The sequence below is a fragment of the Camelus ferus genome, chromosome 10 (genome assembly GCF_009834535.1).
Source record: "Camelus ferus isolate YT-003-E chromosome 10, BCGSAC_Cfer_1.0, whole genome shotgun sequence".
Taxonomy (NCBI): domain Eukaryota; kingdom Metazoa; phylum Chordata; class Mammalia; order Artiodactyla; family Camelidae; genus Camelus; species Camelus ferus.
Window position 1 is genome coordinate 66,815,116 of NC_045705.1, and position 19,947 is coordinate 66,835,062.

The 19,947-nt window shown below is 49.3% G+C and overlaps 3 protein-coding genes across 22 annotated transcripts in view; 2 read left to right on the forward strand and 1 right to left on the reverse strand.

Annotated features, from left to right (window-relative positions):
- Positions 1-11,118, forward strand: part of C10H11orf80 (chromosome 10 C11orf80 homolog) — a 65,298-nt gene extending 54,180 nt beyond the window's left edge. For 8 of the 10 annotated variants that reach the window (XM_032489939.1, XM_032489934.1, XM_032489932.1 and 5 more), the window contains 4 exons: positions 764-862; positions 7,114-7,192; positions 10,680-10,867; positions 10,966-11,118. In XM_032489939.1, coding sequence (XP_032345830.1) covers positions 764-862; positions 7,114-7,192; positions 10,680-10,867; positions 10,966-11,031 — 432 coding nt within the window. In that variant the 3' untranslated portion in view covers positions 11,032-11,118. The remainder of the gene's footprint in view (positions 1-763; positions 863-7,113; positions 7,193-10,679; positions 10,868-10,965) is intronic. The other 2 variants (XM_032489929.1, XM_032489933.1) reach the window with 1 other exon arrangement.
- A 129-nt stretch (positions 11,119-11,247) lies between these two features.
- On the forward strand, positions 11,248-14,413 carry RCE1 (Ras converting CAAX endopeptidase 1). 5 transcript variants are annotated; one of them, XM_032489940.1, is made up of 8 exons: positions 11,249-11,446; positions 11,584-11,686; positions 11,781-11,864; positions 12,137-12,215; positions 12,748-12,915; positions 13,044-13,115; positions 13,380-13,442; positions 13,747-14,413. In XM_032489940.1, the coding sequence occupies exons 1-8, from the start codon at positions 11,262-11,264 to the stop codon at positions 13,980-13,982; spliced, it is 990 nt and encodes a 329-aa protein (XP_032345831.1). In that variant the 5' UTR covers positions 11,249-11,261; the 3' UTR covers positions 13,983-14,413. The 5 variants fall into 5 exon arrangements, with proteins under 5 accessions (XP_032345832.1, XP_032345835.1, XP_032345831.1 ...); XM_032489943.1 differs by having other exon boundaries at positions 13,070-13,115; XM_032489941.1 differs by lacking the exon at positions 13,380-13,442 and having other exon boundaries at positions 11,248-11,446.
- Positions 14,414-16,257: 1,844 nt separating this feature from the next.
- PC (pyruvate carboxylase) overlaps positions 16,258-19,947 on the reverse strand; it is a 103,829-nt gene continuing 100,139 nt past the window's right edge. For all 7 annotated transcript variants that reach the window (XM_014554902.2, XM_014554903.2, XM_032489949.1 and 4 more), the window contains 8 exons: positions 19,596-19,752; positions 18,838-19,078; positions 18,443-18,692; positions 17,982-18,226; positions 17,717-17,896; positions 17,391-17,639; positions 16,975-17,115; positions 16,258-16,896 (listed from right to left, as the gene is read on the reverse strand). In XM_014554902.2, coding sequence (XP_014410388.1) covers positions 16,648-16,896; positions 16,975-17,115; positions 17,391-17,639; positions 17,717-17,896; positions 17,982-18,226; positions 18,443-18,692; positions 18,838-19,078; positions 19,596-19,752 — 1,712 coding nt within the window. In that variant the 3' untranslated portion in view covers positions 16,258-16,647. The remainder of the gene's footprint in view (positions 16,897-16,974; positions 17,116-17,390; positions 17,640-17,716; positions 17,897-17,981; positions 18,227-18,442; positions 18,693-18,837; positions 19,079-19,595; positions 19,753-19,947) is intronic.

Genomic DNA, 19,947 nt, shown 5'->3' on the forward strand with positions numbered 1-19,947 from the left:
AAAATTTGTAGTGGTTAACCAATATTCTACTGTGTTGGTTTAATCTAATTTAAACCATTCCCCTAATGATAGACATTTAAGTTGTTTACATTATAGAGAAAATACTATCCTGGCAATCCTGAAGTCAGCCCTAACTTTTGTACTAACTAGTTGTTAGATTTTGGGTGGGTCACTTCTCCTTTTTGAATTTCAGTTTTCTCATCTATAAAATTAGTGTGTTGCACTAGGTGATTTCTCTGGTCCCCTTCAACTCTATTATCTTATAATTCTATACTTTTTAATGGAATGGCTGTTACCCATTCCTTATGGATGCAAACTATATGATTTTTGTTCCTTTCCTCCCTAAAAGATTTATTTGGGGAAAAGTTCCTGTATCAACCTTAGTTGTTTAGTGGAACCTCTGTTCTCTTGGAACTTCTTTTTTAAAGGAGAGCAGTTTATATAACCTCTTCACAGGCAGATGGATCTCTGGGATATTTAGCTCCTATAGAGGTAGGAGAACAAAGATCTCATTTGAAAGATCTTGCTTGGTAACTGAAATTGGGAGATATATAGGAGCCACGACTACCTATTTCATGTCAACTACTCCGACGTTCTTTCTACTTCTCCTGTGTCCAGAGGAACTAAGGAAACTTGTAACACATAAAGGATGTCAGTGGTTTACCTTCCTAGTTGTCCTGTCCCCATATAAACTTACTGTGGGTACTTATCCTTTGGTTGCCTGTACTGGAACTCAGCATTTTCTATCTCTGGCCCATTTTAGGCAACTGACACACAGGAGTTTAGGACCAAACTTCATAAATCATTTCATGAGACGACCCAACACCGATTTCTTCACCACTGCTCATGTGAGGTTAAGCAGGTAAGTGTAAAGTAATAATCAATACTTTGATGGAAATTTTCCTTATTGATGTTTGGGAACCCTGAATACAGGATGGGTAGTACCCATGCTTTAGACTGTACTTTCTGAGGTGAGCCTTTCAGCAAGGAAGCCTGTGGTTAAGAAAAACTTTACAGAATGTAGTATTACACAGAAGTTAAGAGCATGCTTAGAGACGTCACTTGAGTTCCACTTCTGCCACAAACTAGCTGGATGGTATTATTGTGTAAGCTACTTAACCTTTCCAAGCCTCAGTTTCTTCATCAGTAAAATAGGAATGGTGCATACCTAAAGCGATCATTGTGAGGTTTGAATAAGATGATGTATGTGCAGTGCTAAGCACATAGCTACTCTGATGATGATGGTGAAGTGATGAAGTTCTTACGTTTGGTTTTGCCTAATGAAAAACATACTTTTATCTATTCACCTTTTTGGATGCTGGAGATACAGAGTTGCATTAGTTGGGCTCTCTGACCTCATGTAGGTCAGTTTCATCTGGTTTTGAGATCGGCTTCTCTAATGAGTGAAGAGAAATCACAGCTGGCAAATTTTATATATTGCCTGATTCTAGGTATAGGTAGTGGTAGTGTTCCGACTGAAGCCCACTTTTCTGGCTCTCTTGGCTCCAATCAGCAGGACTGACTTTTCTGGAATTAAAGTATAAGATGAGTAAATAAAAGAGATTTAAGGCTGAAATTATACAGTGGCTCTGGCCAAGATAGAGTAACAGGGATCAGATTTACCTTCTGCCTGAAATAACAAAAAATCTGGACAATAACAAAAAATACAACATATGAAACAGTGGTTCTCAAGACATTGGGCCTCAGACAATGAATGGGATAGTCATTCCTGAGAGATAAAAAACAAACGAAGTGAGCCCTACGATTACCCTAGCACGCTGCCTAGAGAAAGTATGGAGGCTATGAAACAGGGAGAGGGAATCCAGGCAAAGCCTAGTGATCTCCCTGAGTTGAACAGAGAAGCTGAGAACCTAGGGATGCCAAGGCAGTACGTTTCCAGGGCAGAGTACCAGAGAGGAGAGAGCTACACAAAGAGCGTTCTGGGGCTTTCCCTAGTATTCAACTGAGCACTGGTCCGCTCATTCATGTGAAGACACTATCCAGGTAAAGGATGAGCCACCCAGAAGGATTAGAGGGAACAATATGCAGAGCTTACACAGGGCTGACACAAACTGCCACTATCAGAAATTACAGAGGTGGCACCAGATATTAAAAGGATTATCAGGGAATATTATGGACACTGCACTCAATTTGACAACTTAGATTAAATGGAAAATTTCTTGAAAGACATAAATGACCAAAGTTCATTCAAGAAGAAATAACTCCATATACCTGGTAGCTCTGCGACTATTAAAGAAGTTCAATTTTTAGTTAAAACCCTTACAGTGGTATTCAGAATATTTAAATACTCTTAAAACTCAATAATAAGAAAACAAACAACCCAATTTTTTTAATGGGCAAAAGATCTGAACACACATTTCACAAAAGATGATACACAAACAGCAAATATACATAGTTTCTCAACATTACTAGTCTTTAGGGAAGTACAAATCAAAACCACAATGAAATAACATACATAGAATAAAAAGACTGACCATACCAGGTGTTGGCAAGGATGTGGCGGAACTGGAACTTTTAGACCCTATTTGTAGGAATGAAAAATGGCACAACCACTTTGGAGAAAAGTTTGGCAGTTTTTTAAAAAGTATACGCTTAACACACAACCTAGCCATTCTACTTCTAGGTATTTACCCAAGAGAAATGAAAGCATACGTCCACACAAAAACGTGTATGCTAATGTTTGTGTAAACTTCTGCCATATTTGTAATAGCCAAAAACTGGAAACAACCCAGTGTCAACAGGTAAATGAATAAACAAACTGTGGCATATCCGTTTAATGGAATACTACTCAACAATAAAAGGAATGAACTATTGATACAATAGCATGGATGAATCTCTAAATAGCCATGCTGAATGAAAAAACCTGGAAATCCAAGAGTACATACTGTTTGACTGCATTCATATACAAGTCTATAAAATGCCAACTCATCTCTAGTTACAGATCAGTGGTTGCTGGAAGATGGGAGGTGTAGGCGTTGGAGGCAGTGGAGGAGCTGTGAAGGGCAAAGGAACTTTTGAGGGTGATGGATGTGTTCATTATCTTGATGTGGTGATAGTTTCACAGATATGTACATATGGCAAAATTTATCAAATTGTGCATTTTATAAATATGCAATTTATTATGTATATGCAAGTTATATCTCAATAAAGTTGTTACAGAAAATTACAGACACTGTTTCTGAGAGAATTACATCTCTTCTGCTTCTCTCCCTCTCCTACTTCTGTTTGCCTGATTGGATGGGGAGATTTAGGTACCTAGGCACCCGAGGATCACAGCATCTCATGGATTTGCCCACCCTCCTCTGCTTTGTAGTAGTGAATTCTTCCTTCACCACACTGTTTTTTCATGGCTCTATGTACCTTCTAGGAAGCACCTTCCTAGGAATGCATCTGCCGTTCCTTTCAGCTGGTTCACTGCAAATACTCTTGCTGTTTCCCTTCAACTTGGAAAGCTGTTGCCAACAACTTGAGCAAATAAAAGCCAATACCCATTGTATCAGTTTCCTATGGATGCTATAACAAATTATCACAAATTTGCTAGCTAAAAAACAAAAGAAATTTATTATCTCAGTTTTGGAGTCCCAAAGTCTGAAATCAAGGTGTGGGCAGGGCCACACTCCATCTAAAGGCTCTGCGAGAGAATCCTTCCTTATCCCTTCCAGCTCTGGTGGCTCTAGATCTTCCTTGACTCCTGGCCACACAACTCCAATCTCTGCCTCCATCTTCACATGGCCTTTCCCCTTTGTCTCTCAAATCTCCCTCTACCTTTCTCTTATAAGGACACTTGTCATTGGATTTAGGGCCCTCTCGAAATACTCAGTGATCTTATCTTGAGATCTTTAATTATCTACAAAGACCCTTTTTCCAAATAAGGTCACGTTCACTAAGGTCTAGTGGTTAAGACTTGGACATATCTTTTTGGGGACTACTATTCAATTCACTACAGCCATCCATATATTCAAATTTCTAGGGATAGATTCAGGGTCAGGCATGTGGCATTATCATAGAACCTGGGACATAAGGGCAGGATCTAGAAGTGTTTTCAGCCTCTGAAGTCCTTTTGCTTGGGCTTCTCTGATATCCCAGTGAGATCTGAAAAGGATATGATCTGACCTCCTTTGCCTTATTGTGTTGCTACAGTGATGGCTTATAGCCTTGGGGCCATTCATAGCCCAGTTAACTTGGCAGATGGGTAGTGAACCCAACGTCTTGCCCCGGTATAAGTTATAAGTCTTGGAAGGAAGGAACATTTATTGAATCCCTAATCTGGGCCAAGATTTCCACTTTAATAACCACAAAAATCCTACGAGGTAAGTTGTAGTTTTCCCATTATATAGATGAGGAAACTGGTTAGAGAACTTTTCTAATTTGCCCAGAATCAGAGTCAGTAAATGACAAGGTTCGGATTTATAGTTAGGTCTCCTGGGTCCGAAGCCTAGTAACATTTTTATCATAAAGGACTGGATCTCAAGCCCAGGGAAGTTGAGTGACCACAGGCATTGAGTAGAACCCATACTTGTCTACTCAAGATCATTACTGTTTCCCTCTGATAATGGCCATTTAGTGATAACTTGTTAGTGGCAGAAGAGTGGCACCTAGTGGCTCCAGCTAAAAACTACAACACCAAAAACAAAAACCAAAAAACCCCAAAACTGTATGACCAATGATGATAGATCCAATTCTTTTACCTTGGACCAGTCCCCCAGTTTCCATTTCTAAACAGGTAAAGTCGAATAGCTGATCTCTTGCATAGTATAAAATAAAGCCAACTATGGTTGTATTATAGTTTATGGATAAATGGAAGAAATGAGAGAAAATGTGTACTTAGAGTTTGACAGAACATATTCATGGAAAGGTTGTGCCAGGAGTGGAGGTTTTAAACCTGTGTGTTGGAACAGAGGACAGTAGGCCATGAAGGAGTAGACAAGATAGTAATCCCAGGCTTACTGTCACAGATGAGTATAGGACCAAAAACTTAAACCCAGAACAAGCAGGAGCAGTAGCAAGGAAGCAGCTTTTTAAGGAAAGGTTTTGTTTCCCAGGTGGTCGACCAGAATTAAACATCTCCTTGGTGTTAAATCCAAGGGGGTCTATCCTGAGGATAGGGCTGTCCCATCTGGGGGGCCTGATGATGAATGGAGGGTGTGCAAGGCTCCCCTAGGGCTCAAAGATTTCTTTCTGAATGTAGGTATTTCCTTGGTAAGACCAATTTCAAGATAGGATAAAGGTTTGTCTATTGTATGAGATTTTCTAGGCTAGAATGAAGTAAAGGAATAAGCTTTCTCTCAAAGAAGTAAAAAATTTTTGGAAATTTTCCTAATACTGTTTCTTCTTTCACCCCTTTAGGGTCATCTTTACCTTTTCTGTGTTCCTTGCAGTGTAATTACTTAGAAATTGAAACGTGCTTTAGTAAACAACATACGATAGAGTATATTTTTTATTGAGTTATAATTCACATACCATAAAATTTACTACTTTAAATTATACAATTCGGTGGTTTTAAGTATATTCACTGGTTTGCAACCATCACCACTAAATTCCAGAACATCCTCATCACCCCAAAAGGAAACCTTTTACCTAATTTGCAGTCATCTCCTGCCCTCTGGAAACCACTAATCTACTTTCTGTCTCAATGGATTTGCCTATAGTGAGTATTTAATATAAATGGACTTACACAATTACAAGTGGATTTTTGTGTCTGGCTTCTTTCACTTAGCATAATGTTTTCAAGGTTCATCCGTGTTGTAACATGTAACAGTACTTCATTCCTTTTTATGGTTGAATAATAAAATATTCTGTTGTATAGCTATCCACATTTTTTAATGCATTCATCGGTTGATGAACACATTATTCCCTTTTTTGGCTGTTAGGAATGCTGCTGCTATGAACATTTTGTGTGGAGGTTTGCAGTTCTCTCTGGTGTGTATCTAGGAGTAGAACTGCTGGGTCTTGTGATAACTCAAACTGTTTTCTAGATTGGCTGCATCATTTTACTTTCCCACCAGCACTGTATAACGGTTCCAGTTTTCCCCCATCCTCGCCAGCAGTTGTTAATTATTAGTATTATTATTACCATCCCAGTGGGTGTAAAATGGTATTTCACAGTGGCTTTGACTTGCATTTCCCTAATGAATAATGATGTTGAGCATCTTTTCATGTGGTTGCTGGCCATTTATATCTCTTCTTTGGAGAAATGTCTATTCAAGTCCTTTGTCAAACCCATTTTTAATTGGGTTGCTATTTTATTGTTGAATTATGAATTCTTTATTCTGGATATAAGTCCCTTATCAGATATGACTTGCAAATATTTTCTCCAATTCTTTAAAAAAATTTTTTAATTGAAGTGTAGATCTGCAATGTTAGTTTCACGTGTATAGCAGTGATTCAATTATACATATACATATATTTTTTTTTTTTCAGATTCTTTTCCCATTCTTGTGGGTTGACTTTTCACTTTCATTGTAAGTGTCCTTTGAAGCACAGAAGTTTTTAGTTTTGATGAAGAGGATATCTATTTTTATATACCTATATTGAAAAACGGGGCTCAGAGGACTGGGTTCTGACCTTCATTTCTCTGTCCAAATTGAACCAAATAGCAGGACTCTGAAAGGCTACAAAGGACTACAAAATGTGCCCTGTGGATTCCCATGTTTGTCCTCAGTCATTTTTTGAGCACTTACCCTGTGCAAGGCACTATGCTAGCTGTAAAGAGATACAGACATGATAAACCTTACCTTTCAAGGAATTTAGGATGTAGAAAATGGACATAAACACGTAAAATGATGAACAGGAGCATGCAGTGCATACTTCAGAGCCCAAGGAATGCAGCAGACAGATGAGGAACTGGCATTCAAAAGAGGAAGGAAATGCTGGGAGTGGCCTGAGTGAGCTGCAAAGGCTCCAACAGAGGGAAGCCTTGAAAGTTGGGGGCTGTGCAGGGTGGTTCACATGAGCCAGGAGGAAGTAAGAGGGAGTTCCAGGTAAGGGAAGACAGCCCTGTGAGGTCAACAAAGCCAGATAACCAGGCACATGATCTCACTGGGGCTTGTTCGTGCTTCTGCACAACTCACTTAGGGCTTCTAATTTTTTAAGCAGCTGCTCCCAGAGAGAGATGATGCAGAGCAGAGCACAGAGGATGCACATGAGAACAGCAGCCTGGAGCTCCTTGCAGGTAAGGTTTCAGCTTTTCAGGTGAGTCCTGGATCAAAGCTGGGAGATAAAAAACATGACTTCAAGCTTTCAAACTGCACCCTATACCACAGCAATGTCCTTCTGGGATTTGGTTGGCTCCTACCACCATGGGTATTCTGGGGCAGCAGGAGGCATTCCCTCCCAAAAGCTGGTATGACCGGACTAGAAATTCTAGTAGTTTGTGGTTACGGATAGCTGCACATGATGGGCCAGGGCCCTGAATCCAGTTGGTTCCTTCATGTCTTCTCTTGATTTGTGGTTCTCCCTAGTTTTGGATACTACTCTGGGGCTCTGGAGGCTGCTCCTGGGTGCAAATACTACAACCTTGCTGTGTCAAGGTTATGATGTATCAAGGTTATGGGGAGGTGTCAGTGTGTGTGATGTGATGGTGATTATACTGAAGTCCTTTCCCCCTCCCTCCAACTCTTAAATAACCTTCAGGGCTTGCAACAGCAGAGGTGTGTGTGTGTGTGTGTGTGTGTGTGTGTGAGAAAATAATCATAGCCACTGGTGTCTGAACCTGTATGGTGCACGTGCCAGGCACTAGTCTGGATTTTGAAAGTGTGTTAACACTCTTAATCCTAGAAACAATACTATGGTACTATTATATCCTCATTTTACAGGTGAAGAAACTGAAACTCGGGGATGTCAATAAACTTATCTGAGGTCATACAGCTAGTAAATGGCAGAGCCAGAATTCAAACCCAGGCAGCCTGGCTGTGGTCTGTCTCTAAAAAAGCCAGACTAGTGGGGATGAACTGTCAGACAAACAGTGACTGGGCTTGAAGGAATATGGGGACTGACTTCAACACCTATGTTTGTTGGTAAAATTCCTCTTCCCAGGGTAACAACTACAACACACTGTGTGTTGTCTATGCTTAGTTCTAAGACACGTTTCGGAATCATTGTCAATTGAACCATATTTTAAATGTTGTGGGCTCTGTTCCTACTGAAAAGAACCCTGCAGTGAATGCTTGTATAAAGCAAAGAATCTATTTTTATAAATTTAGATTTGGTGATCTAAAAGAATGGAAATATATCACATTCTACAATTCAGTATTCAGCACATACAAATCAGTATTTATGCAGTGAAGAGACAAAAGAATAAGTACTTTCCTTAGAAGGAAGAAATTAACATTTAATCAGCACCTTCTATAGACCCAGGGAGATGCTAGGCTCTCCCGGTGACCACTCTTTCACAGTGACCCTTGGGAGTAAGCAGCATCGGTCCCCTCTCACAAAAGACAGCCTAGGTTTAGAGGTAGAGCACTTAGCAGGTAGGAGGATCTGAATCTCAGCCTGCTGCCTCTAAAGCCCATGCTTTCTCCACCGTGCAACGTAAGCCTTAAAATCTACGTGTTATGACCCGGTGGGCCCCCGGAAGATTGAGCTGCTCTGCCTTACATAGCTGCACTTCTAGCTGCCATCAGTCCTATGTCCTACGTGGGCAGCTCTGCTGAAGAAAAACACCAAACACTGTGTGATGCCACTGTAAACCTGTGGTCCATTCACTGAGGAGCCTTCAGTTTGTCAATTCTTTCCATTGTCTTCCTGGTCTTCTCAGTGGCTACTCCATTCTTTTAAAAATCTATCCAGCTTCTGCTTCCTGATTTAGCCTCCTACTTCACTTACTAATCACTTTTTTCAGTAAACTCACCCAACTTGTACTCTCCTTCACTGCCAGGACCTTACCAGCATGGGGACCCACCCCCTCCAGACTCAGGGGTGGCATTATCCCTACTGCTTTCTCCATAGCATCAGTTATCACTTCTGCCCTTCAACTTCTTTTCTGAGTTCTTTTTCCTCAGCAGATCAGTCTCTCATTCCTCAAAAGGTTATCTCACTTGATCTTGAACTTCCACCTCTCTCTCTCCATTACATCTCACTCAAGGTTCTCAAAAAAAAAAAAAAAAAAAAAAAACCAAACAAACAAAAAAAACAAGCTGCATTGTTTCCCTTTCTCTTAGTCTCTTCCTAACCCAGGGCACGTGCTCTCTCTGTGGCCTGTGAACTGCAAGGTCTCTTGTTTGGGAAGGCCTCCTAATTACCAAATTGATTGTGCATTTATCTTTACCATACCTGAACTATTTGCAGAACTTGGACTCACCCGGCCCTCCTCTCTCTGATCTTCTCTCTTCAACTAGCTTCCTCTGGCCATCTCCAAATGTGCTCATACTGCACTCCCTTCATAGCTGCTCTCTTCATCCCAAGCACTGACCTCTGCCTCTGGGCACAAGACTCCTCAGTTGGTATGACCAGCCCAGGTCTCTCTTGAGCATTAGATGGGAGATCTATCTGCTCACTAGGTTGCTCCATGTGTAGGTCCCATTGGTACCTCAGTTTCCTCTCCTGATATCTTGCCCTCTGCATACACACCTCTAGATCAGTTCTTTTGTCTCTGTCATGATTAATAACACCACAACCTATCCAGTTTTTCATCTGAAACCTGAGATTCGTTTTGAGATGCCCCTCATTCTCATGTTCCACATCCAGTCTCTAACCAAAGCCTGTTGATTTGGCCTCATGAATACTTCTGACTCTTCCATACCCACTGCCTTCACTTCCCCTGGGCTCTTGAGGTCTTCCCTCCTCTAACTTGACTCTTAAGCCACACCTCTGACAAATGATCTTTCTGAAATACATAATTTACAATATATCTCTAGTGCTTAAAACTCTTCACGGCCTTCCTATTTCCTACAGATCAAAATCCATTTCTTAGCCTTCTCTGATTCCCACTAACCCCTTCAGATTCATCTCCTTGGGCCGTCACTTTGCAGTAGGAAACTGTTTCATGCCTTTGGGTGTAATGCCTAACTCTTTCAGCCTGGAATTCCTTTCCTCTACCTTGTCAGCCGACAGTATTTCTCTTCATCCTTCAAAACCCAGCTCAGACATCTCAAGGAAACCTTTCTTCATCTACAGAAATGTTTAACAGCTTCTTTCTGTTCTACCCTTGGACTTTGTACACACTTCTGCATCAGTCCGAGCATGTGTGAGCTTCACCCAGGGAACAGCTCGCTGATCTACATTCTCAGCACCTGCTCAGGAAGAATCTATAGATCCAGACTCTTAAATTTGCACTGCCTAATGCAGCGTGAGCAACAAAGGGAGAGAGAGGTGAGGCAAGCTTTCTGGCAAGAAGGGAGAAGCTGGATAGTGCAGACTACGGAGAATCTGTGTGTAGTGACTGAGTAGGCGCGAGCCCCAAGTGAGAGCCTGTTACAATCCCAGATGACTTTTCCAGAGCCCAGCTCAGTGGGGATAGGGAGACGCTGAAGCCACCGTGCAGCCTCAGCCTGACCCTGAAGGCCCCGGGGCCGCAGGGTTTTGATCCAGCAGATGAAAGGGTTCTGAGGTGGGAGGGCTAAGAGAGCCAGACCCCAGCTGCTCCCTTTCTCCCAGGTCTCCCCCAAGGGTCTAGCACATGACGTGGGAGTAAAATGAGCGGGCATCTTGTTTTCTCCTAGGGACCAGCGGACCAGTAGGAAACAAGAGGCTCAAGGGGAGCAGCCTCCACCAAGGCGTGGAGGAGACTCGGGCTTTCCGCTCTACCGGGGCCCTGAGCCCGTCAGAGGCCGCCCGGCGCCGCGCAGAGGCTACCGTGCCCCCTCTGACCCCTAGCAGAAGCAGGACGGGCCCCGGGAGCGGCCTGGAGGTAACCGGGCTAAGGCCGCGCAAGGGAGGGAGAGGCGGGAGGGCGGGGACCCTTCTGCAGCCGAGGGGTCCTCACCCGGGCCCCCTTTCCTCCCGCAGGACGCGTTGTGGCTGCAGGAAGTCTCCAATCTGTCCGAGTGGCTGAGTCCCGGCCCTGGGCCCTGAACCCGGCACCCACCCCGCGCCTCCACACCCGACGGGGAAATGCCAGAGCCGCGCGTTGTCTGTTGTTCAATAAACCTGCTTAGCGAACGCCGAGTCTACTTCAGTGTCGGGGCGGAGTCGGGGGCGGGGCCGGAGCCCGCGCTGCCTAATGACGTCACTGCGCTTCCGGCAGGCGCGGGCCGAGTAGTGGCAGGGTCACGTCACTCGTGTGCGCCTCGGGTCCGGGCGCGATGGCGGCGCTGGGCGGGGACGGGCTTCGCCTGCTGTCGGTGTCACGGCCGGAGCGGCAACCCGAGTCTGCGGCTCTGGGCGGTCCAGGCCCCGGGCTGTGCTGCTGGGTGTCCGTGTTCTCTTGTCTTAGCCTCGCCTGCTCCTACGTGGGCAGCCTCTACGTCTGGAAGAGCGAGCTGCCAAGGTGCGGGGGCTGCGCGCGCGGCCGGAACCCGCGCTTCTGCGAGGCGGGGCTGCGGGCGGAGCTTGGACGAACAGGGGGCGGGGCCGCGCTGTCGGGAGGCGGCTGTGGGCCCCCTGAACTTACTGCCCGCTTCGTAGGGACCACCCTGCCGTCATCAAGCGGCGCTTCACCAGTGTCCTGGTGGTGTCAAGTCTCTCGCCTCTCTGCGTGCTACTCTGGAGGGAACTTACAGGCATCCAGGTGCGAAGGAGGCGGGGCAGAGGGCAGCTGGGAAGAGATCTCAGGGCTCTTTCCGGGAGGGAGCAAAACTGATGCCCCTTTTCCTGTGGCTCAGCCAGGCACATCCCTGCTCACCCTGATGGGATTCAGGCTGGAGGGCATTTTTCCAGCAGCGCTGCTGCCCCTGCTGCTGACCATGGTGAGTGCTCCTGCTTGAGCTTTCCTCCTCTGCTCTTTGTTATTGGCGTGAGGCTCCTTTTCATGGTCTTTTTTTCCTTATCCTGATTGTGTCCAGCCTTTGACTGATGGAAGACAGGAATTGTGAGATGGCCCAGGGCCCTCGAGTACGCATCGTCGGGAGATCCTGGCAGAGAACAGGAAGCCTGAAGTCTCATGAGGCCTTGCCTGGGCAAGGGCAGTGGATTATGGTTTGACCCTTTCCTTTGATCGCTCCTGTTTTTCTGTCCCCAGATCCTTTTCCTGGGTCCATTGATGCAGCTCTCAATGGATTGCCCCTGTGACCTGGCAGATGGGTTGAAGGTTGTCTTAGGTGAGTCCTCAGGGCTGAGGGAAAAAGTAGGCACAGGCATTCCAAGACAATGAGGAAAGGGGATCAGTAGTCTTATGGTGGGACCTGGACACGAGACATGAGATGTTCTGTTTCCTTATCAGTAAAATGGGAACACATATCAGGTAGGCTCTAAGATTAGTTCCTGATGTCCAAGCCCATAGGGACAGGGACCCCCAGCATTACTTGGTGTGGATGAGGAAGTATTGTCCCTTGCTTCCTTTAACCTTTAGTTTCCCAAACTAGAAGTGGTCTTAGGCAAATTCTGGTATTTCCAGAGTTTACTATCAGGATACCCTGCCTCAGCTACTAATGCCTTCCCTTTCAGTCCCCTTGAGACATTGTTTTATACTGGATCTGATAAAGAAAACTCGACCCTTACCTGTTCTCACAAGTGTTTGTGCCTAACCTGAGTTTGGCCAGGGGGAGGTTGTGGGAGAGGGCCCTTGGGGCCTCTAGAGTCACTTTGTTCAATAGCTAGTCGTTCATTGCTTGTTCTGAATCCCCTCCCTAGCCCCTCGCTCCTGGGCCCGCTGCCTCACAGACATGCGTTGGCTTCGGAACCAAGTGATTGCACCCCTAACAGAGGAGCTGGTGTTCCGGGCCTGCATGCTGCCCATGTTAGCACCGTGCACAGGCCTGGGCCCTGCTGTGTTCACCTGCCCACTTTTCTTTGGAGTTGGTGAGTTTCTCTAACCTGGTCCTGCTAAGGTGTTCCCTAGCATGGAACTGGGAGTGGGGTTTGAGGCAAGGGTAGGGCCTATTGGGCAGGCCGGGAGGAATGTAATGTGATTTTCCTCTTCCATTCAGCCCATTTTCACCACATTTTTGAACAGCTTCGTTTCCGCCAGAGCAGTGTGGGGAGCATCTTCTTGTCTGCAGGTGAGTCCTAGAGAGCTTGTCTGGGGCAGTCCTGGGCTGGGTGTGTGAGGGTATCCCTGATAGTCAGTCTGGAGAAAGAATTGGGAACAGAAGGCTATAGTATTGGAGGGGCCGCTGACCATGGGAGTTGGGGTGTAGAGGACAGCAGGTGCTGGGGCAGGCAGCCACTGCCCCCAGGGGAAGGGGATCTCTGGCTGATGGGTGTGCAGTGCTGGGGCAGGTAGGGCACGCAGGTGTGGTCACTCGCGGCCTCCCTGTCTCCAGCGTTCCAGTTCTCCTACACAGCTGTCTTCGGTGCCTACACTGCTTTCCTCTTCATCCGTACAGGTTGGTCCTCAGTCTCTCACGGGTCCCCGGGGGCTCAAGAGCCCACAGGAGTGGGTGGGAGATTGGGAATCTGTGTTTGTTCTAGGAGCAACAAGTTTCTTCTACCGTAGCCGTTGAGACAGGCTTAGCCAGGGCCCTCAGCCTGGTCCGGCCTGAGAGGTAGAAGAAGGAAGCAGAGGCCATGGTGTGTGGGTGGATGGGTGGGGCACTGATCTCCTGTTTTGGGGGATAAGGGTCTTAGCCCTGGAAGGGCTCGGGGAGGTGGTAGGACTGCTTCATGAGCTACTCTGTCTCCCCTTCCCAGGACACCTGATTGGGCCGGTTCTCTGCCACTCCTTCTGCAATTACATGGGTTTTCCTGCCGTATGTGCAGCCCTGGAGCATCCGCAGAGGCGGCCCCTGCTGGCAGGCTATGCCCTGGGTGTGGGACTCTTCCTGCTTCTGCTCCAGCCCCTCACGGACCCTAAGCTCTACGGCAGCCTTCCCCTTTGTGTGCTTTTGGAGCGGGCAGGGGACTCAGAGGCTCCCCTGTGTCCCTGACCCACGCTCCTGTACACACTCCTATGAACTCTCATGGGCTTCCCAGCCCCTCCCCATCAAGGGGTACTGCAGGGGAAGAGCTGGCTGAGGTCCCCGAGAACTCAGGAATTTTTGTAGGGGATTGAAGCCAGAGCTAGTTGAATCCCAGGGACCAAGAGAAAGGAGCAGATATCCAAAGGGTGCGGCCCCTCTTGAAAGGGGATTGAGGAGCAGCTGGGAGTGAGGGGACAAGGGGCAGGTCCCAGGAGCCACGCACTCCCTTCTTCACTTTGGACTGCTGCTTCTCTGAGCTTCTCTGCCCCCCCTGCCACTGAAAAGCTGCTCGGGGGTGGAATTTATAAAAACCCTCCCCCCAACTTCCCAGGGTTTTCTCATTGTCTTTTTGCATTGGGACTTTGTATTGGGATATTAAAGAGATTTAACTTGGGTAACATGGCCTTGGACCTTTGGGAATCAATCTGTTTGGTGTCTTGGGAGTACGCCCACCACCTGTCCTGGCTACCTTGAACACTAACCTCTAGGCAGGTCAGCCCAGTAGGTACAGTTCCCTGGAGTACTGGACAGAATGGGGGCCTGAGGCTGCCCTGGGTCTATAGCTTCCTCCTTCCTGAGTCAGGGGCCAAGTCCTAGCATATGTGGGCCTGGGACTGTAGGTACCAGGTGTGGGTCCAGCTCATCCTGGGACCTGTGCCTTTCTTTACCAGGGTCAGGCAGTTGGACCCAGGGCCCTGACCCCAGTGATGGAGCCTCCAGCCTCTGTCCTCTGAGAGGGTGGCGAGTCCACTGAGAGCTTTTCCATCAGGACCTCCTGAGTCTACCAGCCTCACATTACAAAAGAGGAAATAAGTCTAAAACGGAAGAGGAGCCAGCTCAGTCACCTGGGAGTAGAGACCTTTCTGGCTGTCTCTACCTCAGACCTCTGCCACTGTGCCACTTGTTTGGTCCTTGGAGGAACCCAAACAAAGGCTCAGAGAGCATGAGCAACCCTGCCAAGCAACACTGTAACTCACATTTCTTTCTAGAACCTGGTAGTGTTTCACCTGCTTTTCCCCTTGTTTTTAGAATGGTTCTTATGTTCTCATTCCTCTGCCCCTAGGACAGCCCCCCTTTTGAAAGAAATTCTTAGAAGAGTATTAATTATCCCTTCAGGTCCCATTCCAGACTCAAAGACATTGTCCTGAGTCCCCTTCTCTGAGGCTGGTGGTTGAAGGAAAGGAAACGGGTGTGCAGTCACTCCTGTGGCACCCCCAGGTTGATTGTAACTAAACTATACCTGGCTCTAAAAGGGCATTGTGACAGTCACGTACCTACTTTGCTGGAGAGCTTTCCTCTCCCCCACCCTGTGTGGCAGCTGCCAGGGAAGCCGAGGGAGTCAGCACAGACTGGTTTTAGAGGGTACATTTGGGATCTGAGAGTCCAAAGGGAAGGCAGCCTAGTCCCACCCCAAAGACTAGATGTGGTACCCAAGTGCTAGGCTGGCAGGTGCACGGGGTGTGCTTCCAGCCTGGTCCCCTGAAGGTCCAGGGATCTGGGCTCCATCCTTCTCCTTCCTTACACTTTTGCTCGGGAATAGACCAGTGTCCCACCCAACCTTTCTCTTCACTCTCCATCCTTACCTCCCCAGTGTGGTGGTGCATTGATACAGGCAGGTTTGCTGTCCCACCTTGCAGGTGAGGGAACTGCGGGGCAGGATTAGGATTGTCCCAAGGGCTGGTTGTAGGGTGTGGGCATGATTAGATCCTGACCCTCAGTCCAGTGCTCCTAACCTTCCACCAAAATCCTCACACTCACACCCAAGGGTCTCACCTGCCCCCTAGAAAATGGCGTCTGTCGGCATCTAGTTCTGAATTAGTGGGGTGGGAAGTTGGTTTAGAAAATAAATCAGTGTATTTGAGAAGCAGGTCCACCAACAGCCTGGGTTTGAGCCCTCTCTGCCTCTTACTAGCTGTGGGGTCCTGGACAAGTTATTAAACCTGCCTGTGACTCCACTGTGTCTATAAAACGGTGGAGATTGATTCCTTAAGTTAATAGGTGTTAAATGCTTAGAATAACCCATTCCCCAGTCCAAGCCCTCAGTAACAATTAGCTAATGTTGTTTGGAGTGTGTATATACTAGGCACTCAGTAGTGGTTTAAACCAGGGCCACACTGTTGTCATCCTCACTACCCTCCAAGGAGGAAGGTACAACTGACCTGCCCATGAGGGAGTCCAAGCAGCAGCCCTGCCCCTCTGCTGAGTGGCATAAGAAGTGGAGTGGGTTGCACAGGACCCAGAATGGAGAGCAGGGGAAAACCAGTTTTATTGAGCAAAGTTCTCAGGACTTGGGATTTAGGTCTCCCCTGCAGGAGGTAGGATCCCCAAGTCTGCTCCCCTGGGTCCTAGGGGACCCACCTGTGCTCCCAGCTGTAATCTCCAGCAAGGAGGGGACCCTTATTTGGCAAGAGATGAGTATGTGAGCAACTGTCCACCAGCAGGGAAAGGACAGATGGCAGAAGGAAGGGAATGGGCCACTGCAGACATGCCTCCTGCCACAGGCAGCGGAGGACAGGAGCTCCAGGGCTGGGCCCTCCTGCCCCTGGGCACTGGCTGGCCTGGGCCTGCCCTGGCAGCACAGCGTCTCGAAGGCTTGGGGTGGGGATGGCCAGGATGCCAGTCCAGGGCAAGATCACTCAATCTCCAGGATGAGGTCGTCACCCTCCAGTGTCATGTCTGTGGTCACATGGACCTTTCGGACAGTGCCCTCCATGGGTGAGGTCACTACAGTCTCCATCTTCATGGCGCTGAGCACACACAGGGGCTGTCCCTTGGCCACCTTGGCCCCCGCTGCCACCTTGATGTCTATCACCTTCCCAGGCATGGGTGCCCCAATCTGACCCTTCACATCCTTCAGGGCCTTGGGGTGGAAGTGCATCTCCTGCAGACAGGGCAGAGGGGACATGAGACACCAGCTCTGCCCATCCCCACCACCTGGCTGGCCCTGGGGCAGCCGTACCTTCATGGCCTGAGTGTCCTTGACCAGAATGGATCGCAGCTGCCCATTGAGCTCAAAGAAGACCTGCCTCTGGCCAGCCCGGTTCAGGTCACTTATGGCCAGGGCTTTGATGTGCAGCGTCTTGCCCCGCTCCAGCTCCACCTGCAGGGAGGACGTGCAGGCTCAGAGCTAGGGGCAGGGGCAAGTGCGGGGAGAGCAGCCCCCTGACCTAGTCCCAGGCAAGTCCCCTCACCCTGGGTCTCACCTCCTTACTTGTAAAGGCCTAACTTCCTGGTCTCTCAAGGATACTTTGTGAACCCACAGCTTATGAGGCCGAGTGACAGCCAAGCCAAAGCCTGGAGCTCCAGATGTGGTAGGCTCCTTAGGGATGGCAGGGGTGCTGGGGTGGCATGCAGATGGGGGCCAGAGCCACTGACCTCAAACTCCTCTGCGATTTTGGGTCCCTGCAGGAAGAGGCGGGTATTGAGGCTGTCCAGGGGGCCAAAGGTAGCAGTGAAGTCCTTAAAGTGGGCAAAGACGTCAGGGTACATGGCTGCTGAGAGCACGTCCTCCGGGGTCACCTCCTCCCCATGCCGCTCTAGCAGCTCCTTCTCCAGAGCCTGCAGATCCAGGGGAGGGAGGGAGGCTCCAGGCCGCCCCTCCACCCTTGGCAGGTCCTTTAGCACCTGGGGTGCAAAGCAGATGGTCAAGCCTGATTCTTGGACCCAACTCCCACCCTCACACTGTGCTGGACCTTCCTTACCTTGGAGCGAAAGGGCTCAGGGAACCCCCCGTGAGGGATGCCGATGTAGCCCTGCAGAAACTCCACCACAGAGCGGGGAAAGGACAGCTCTTCTGCCTGGGCTTCAGCCTCCGCCCGGCTCAACCCATTCTGCACCATAAACTGGGCCAGGTCCCCCACGATCTTGGAGGAGGGTGTCACCTGAGGAGAGGAGCCCCCTAGATGAGGGTTCCAGCCATCTTACAGAGGCCCAGAGGCAGGGGTAAGAGCACTGGGCCTGGCTCACCTTGATGAGGTCGCCCAGCATCTGATTGGCCTCCACATAGGCCTTCTTGACCTCCTTGAACTTGGAGCCAAGCCCCATGCTGTGTGCCTGGAAGTGCAGGTTCGTGTACTGGCCCCCTGGGATCTCGTTCTCATACACATCCGAGTTGCCAGACTTCATAGTGGCCGTGCAGTCAAAGGCTGCATACAGCCCCCGGGCCCCCTCCCAGTACTCACTGTAGTCAAACACACGCTCCAGGGGCACCCCTGCAGGGAGGCCAGAGGCAGGGGAGGGCTCAGAAATGTGCTCCCAGGTGCTCCTCCCAGGACCCCAGGACCAGCTCAGGCCCCATCTGAGATGTGGGTAATGGAAGGCAAGGCCTGGCAAGAACATCTGGGTTCTAGGATACGCCCAACTCTGCTGAGACTGGTGAGGGCTGCCGCTTGGAGAGGGGAATGGCCATGGGCTGCTGCTGTGCCCACCTGTGTCCAGGGGAGTCCTTCGGGTACAGGCCACCAGGGCCCCCATGCTGGGCTGTGAAGTCATTCCGGACATAGAGTCAGCTGCCACATCTACCACATCGGCCCCAGCCTGGGCACAGGCCAGCATGGCTGCCACGCCCGCCCCTGACGTGTCGTGGGTGTGGATGTGCAGTGGGAGGTCAGGGAAGCGGTCCCGGAGGGAGCTGACCAGCATGGTGCAGGCCGCTGGCTTCAGCAGCCCCGCCATGTCCTGAGGGAAGAGCGGAGGAGAAAGAAAGACCGTGAGGAGGGGGCATGCTGGGTGCACAGTGGGGGAGAAGAGGGAGATGGTGGGGAGGCAGAGGGAGACATGAGCAAGTGGGGGAGACTCCCAGGGGTGGGCCGGGCCCAGGCACCTTGATGCACAGGATGTGGGTGCCAGCCCGCACCAGCTCTTCAGCCAAGCCCATGTAGTACTGCAGAGAGTATTTGGTGCGGCTGGGGTCAGCCACATCGCCCGTGTAGGAGATGGCAGCCTCCACCACACCACCGGCACTGCCCACCGCCTCCATGCCCAGCAGCAGGTTGGGCAAGTAGTTGAGGGAGTCAAAGACCCTGAAGACATCCATGCCGTTCTCCTTGGCCACCTCACAGAACCTGAGTTGGTAGGAGAACACGGGTTAGCTCTATCCCACTCCTCCGGGCACATCCTTTTCTGGCTCCTGGCCCACCTGCAACTCCCAGGGAATAAGATCTGAGAGTCTGGCCTGGCAGGGTGCCTGGCACCCACAGAGCTAGGGGGGCACCGCAGTGGGGACAAGGCCTCTCCAGGGCAGTTTGGGCTGGGCAGGGTCGCCCCAGAGGCATTGGGCAAGGAGGAGAGCTGTCTGTGCCAGTCACGTGCAGCACAGCTCAGTCTGCCCAGGTCAGCAGGATCAGCTGGGGATTCTTTGCTTTGCAAAGGAATGGCAGGCTGAGGGTTCCAACCCCAGCTCTACACTATCTGCCCTCCTGGCGCCTCCACTGAAGCCCTTCCAATTCTCTGACTAATTTAGCAGCCCCTGCTGGATACAGCTGGTGAGAAACTTGGTTTCAAGCCCACTGTGGGGAGCACAGGCCATTGCATTGTGGCCTGGGTCCTGTGCAGTGTCTGCCCACCCCACCCCAGGCTCACTTGAAGACCACATTGTCAGGGTAGTTGGTGTAGCCCACGGCATTGGCACCCCGCAGCAGCATCTGGAACGGGATATTGGGGATGAGTTCCCGGAGCTCCTGCAACCGCCGCCAAGGGCACTCGTACAGGAAGCGCATTGCAACATCAAATGTAGCTCCTGCACAGGAACCAAGAAGCCCAGGTCAGCCACGCAGGTCCTGGGGACCCCACCATGCCCTGCAGCTCTGCAGCCTGAGCCTCTGGCCCTAACACCAAACCCTACTCATCCTCAGGGTTCTGCACATCCCAGCCCCAACCCCTGCAGACTTTGCCCTTTGCTGATCTCTCGGGACAGCTCAGCCTCACTGTGCTC

Coding starts and splice junctions, on each gene's coding strand:
- RCE1 (XM_032489940.1), top strand. CDS start 11,262: ATGGCGGCGCTGGGCGGGGACGGGCTTCGCCTGCTGTCGGTGTCACGG. Junction 11,687..11,780: donor GGGAACTTACAGGCATCCAG/GTGCGAAGGAGG, acceptor CCTGTGGCTCAG/CCAGGCACATCCCTGCTCAC. Junction 11,865..12,136: donor TGCCCCTGCTGCTGACCATG/GTGAGTGCTCCT, acceptor TTCTGTCCCCAG/ATCCTTTTCCTGGGTCCATT.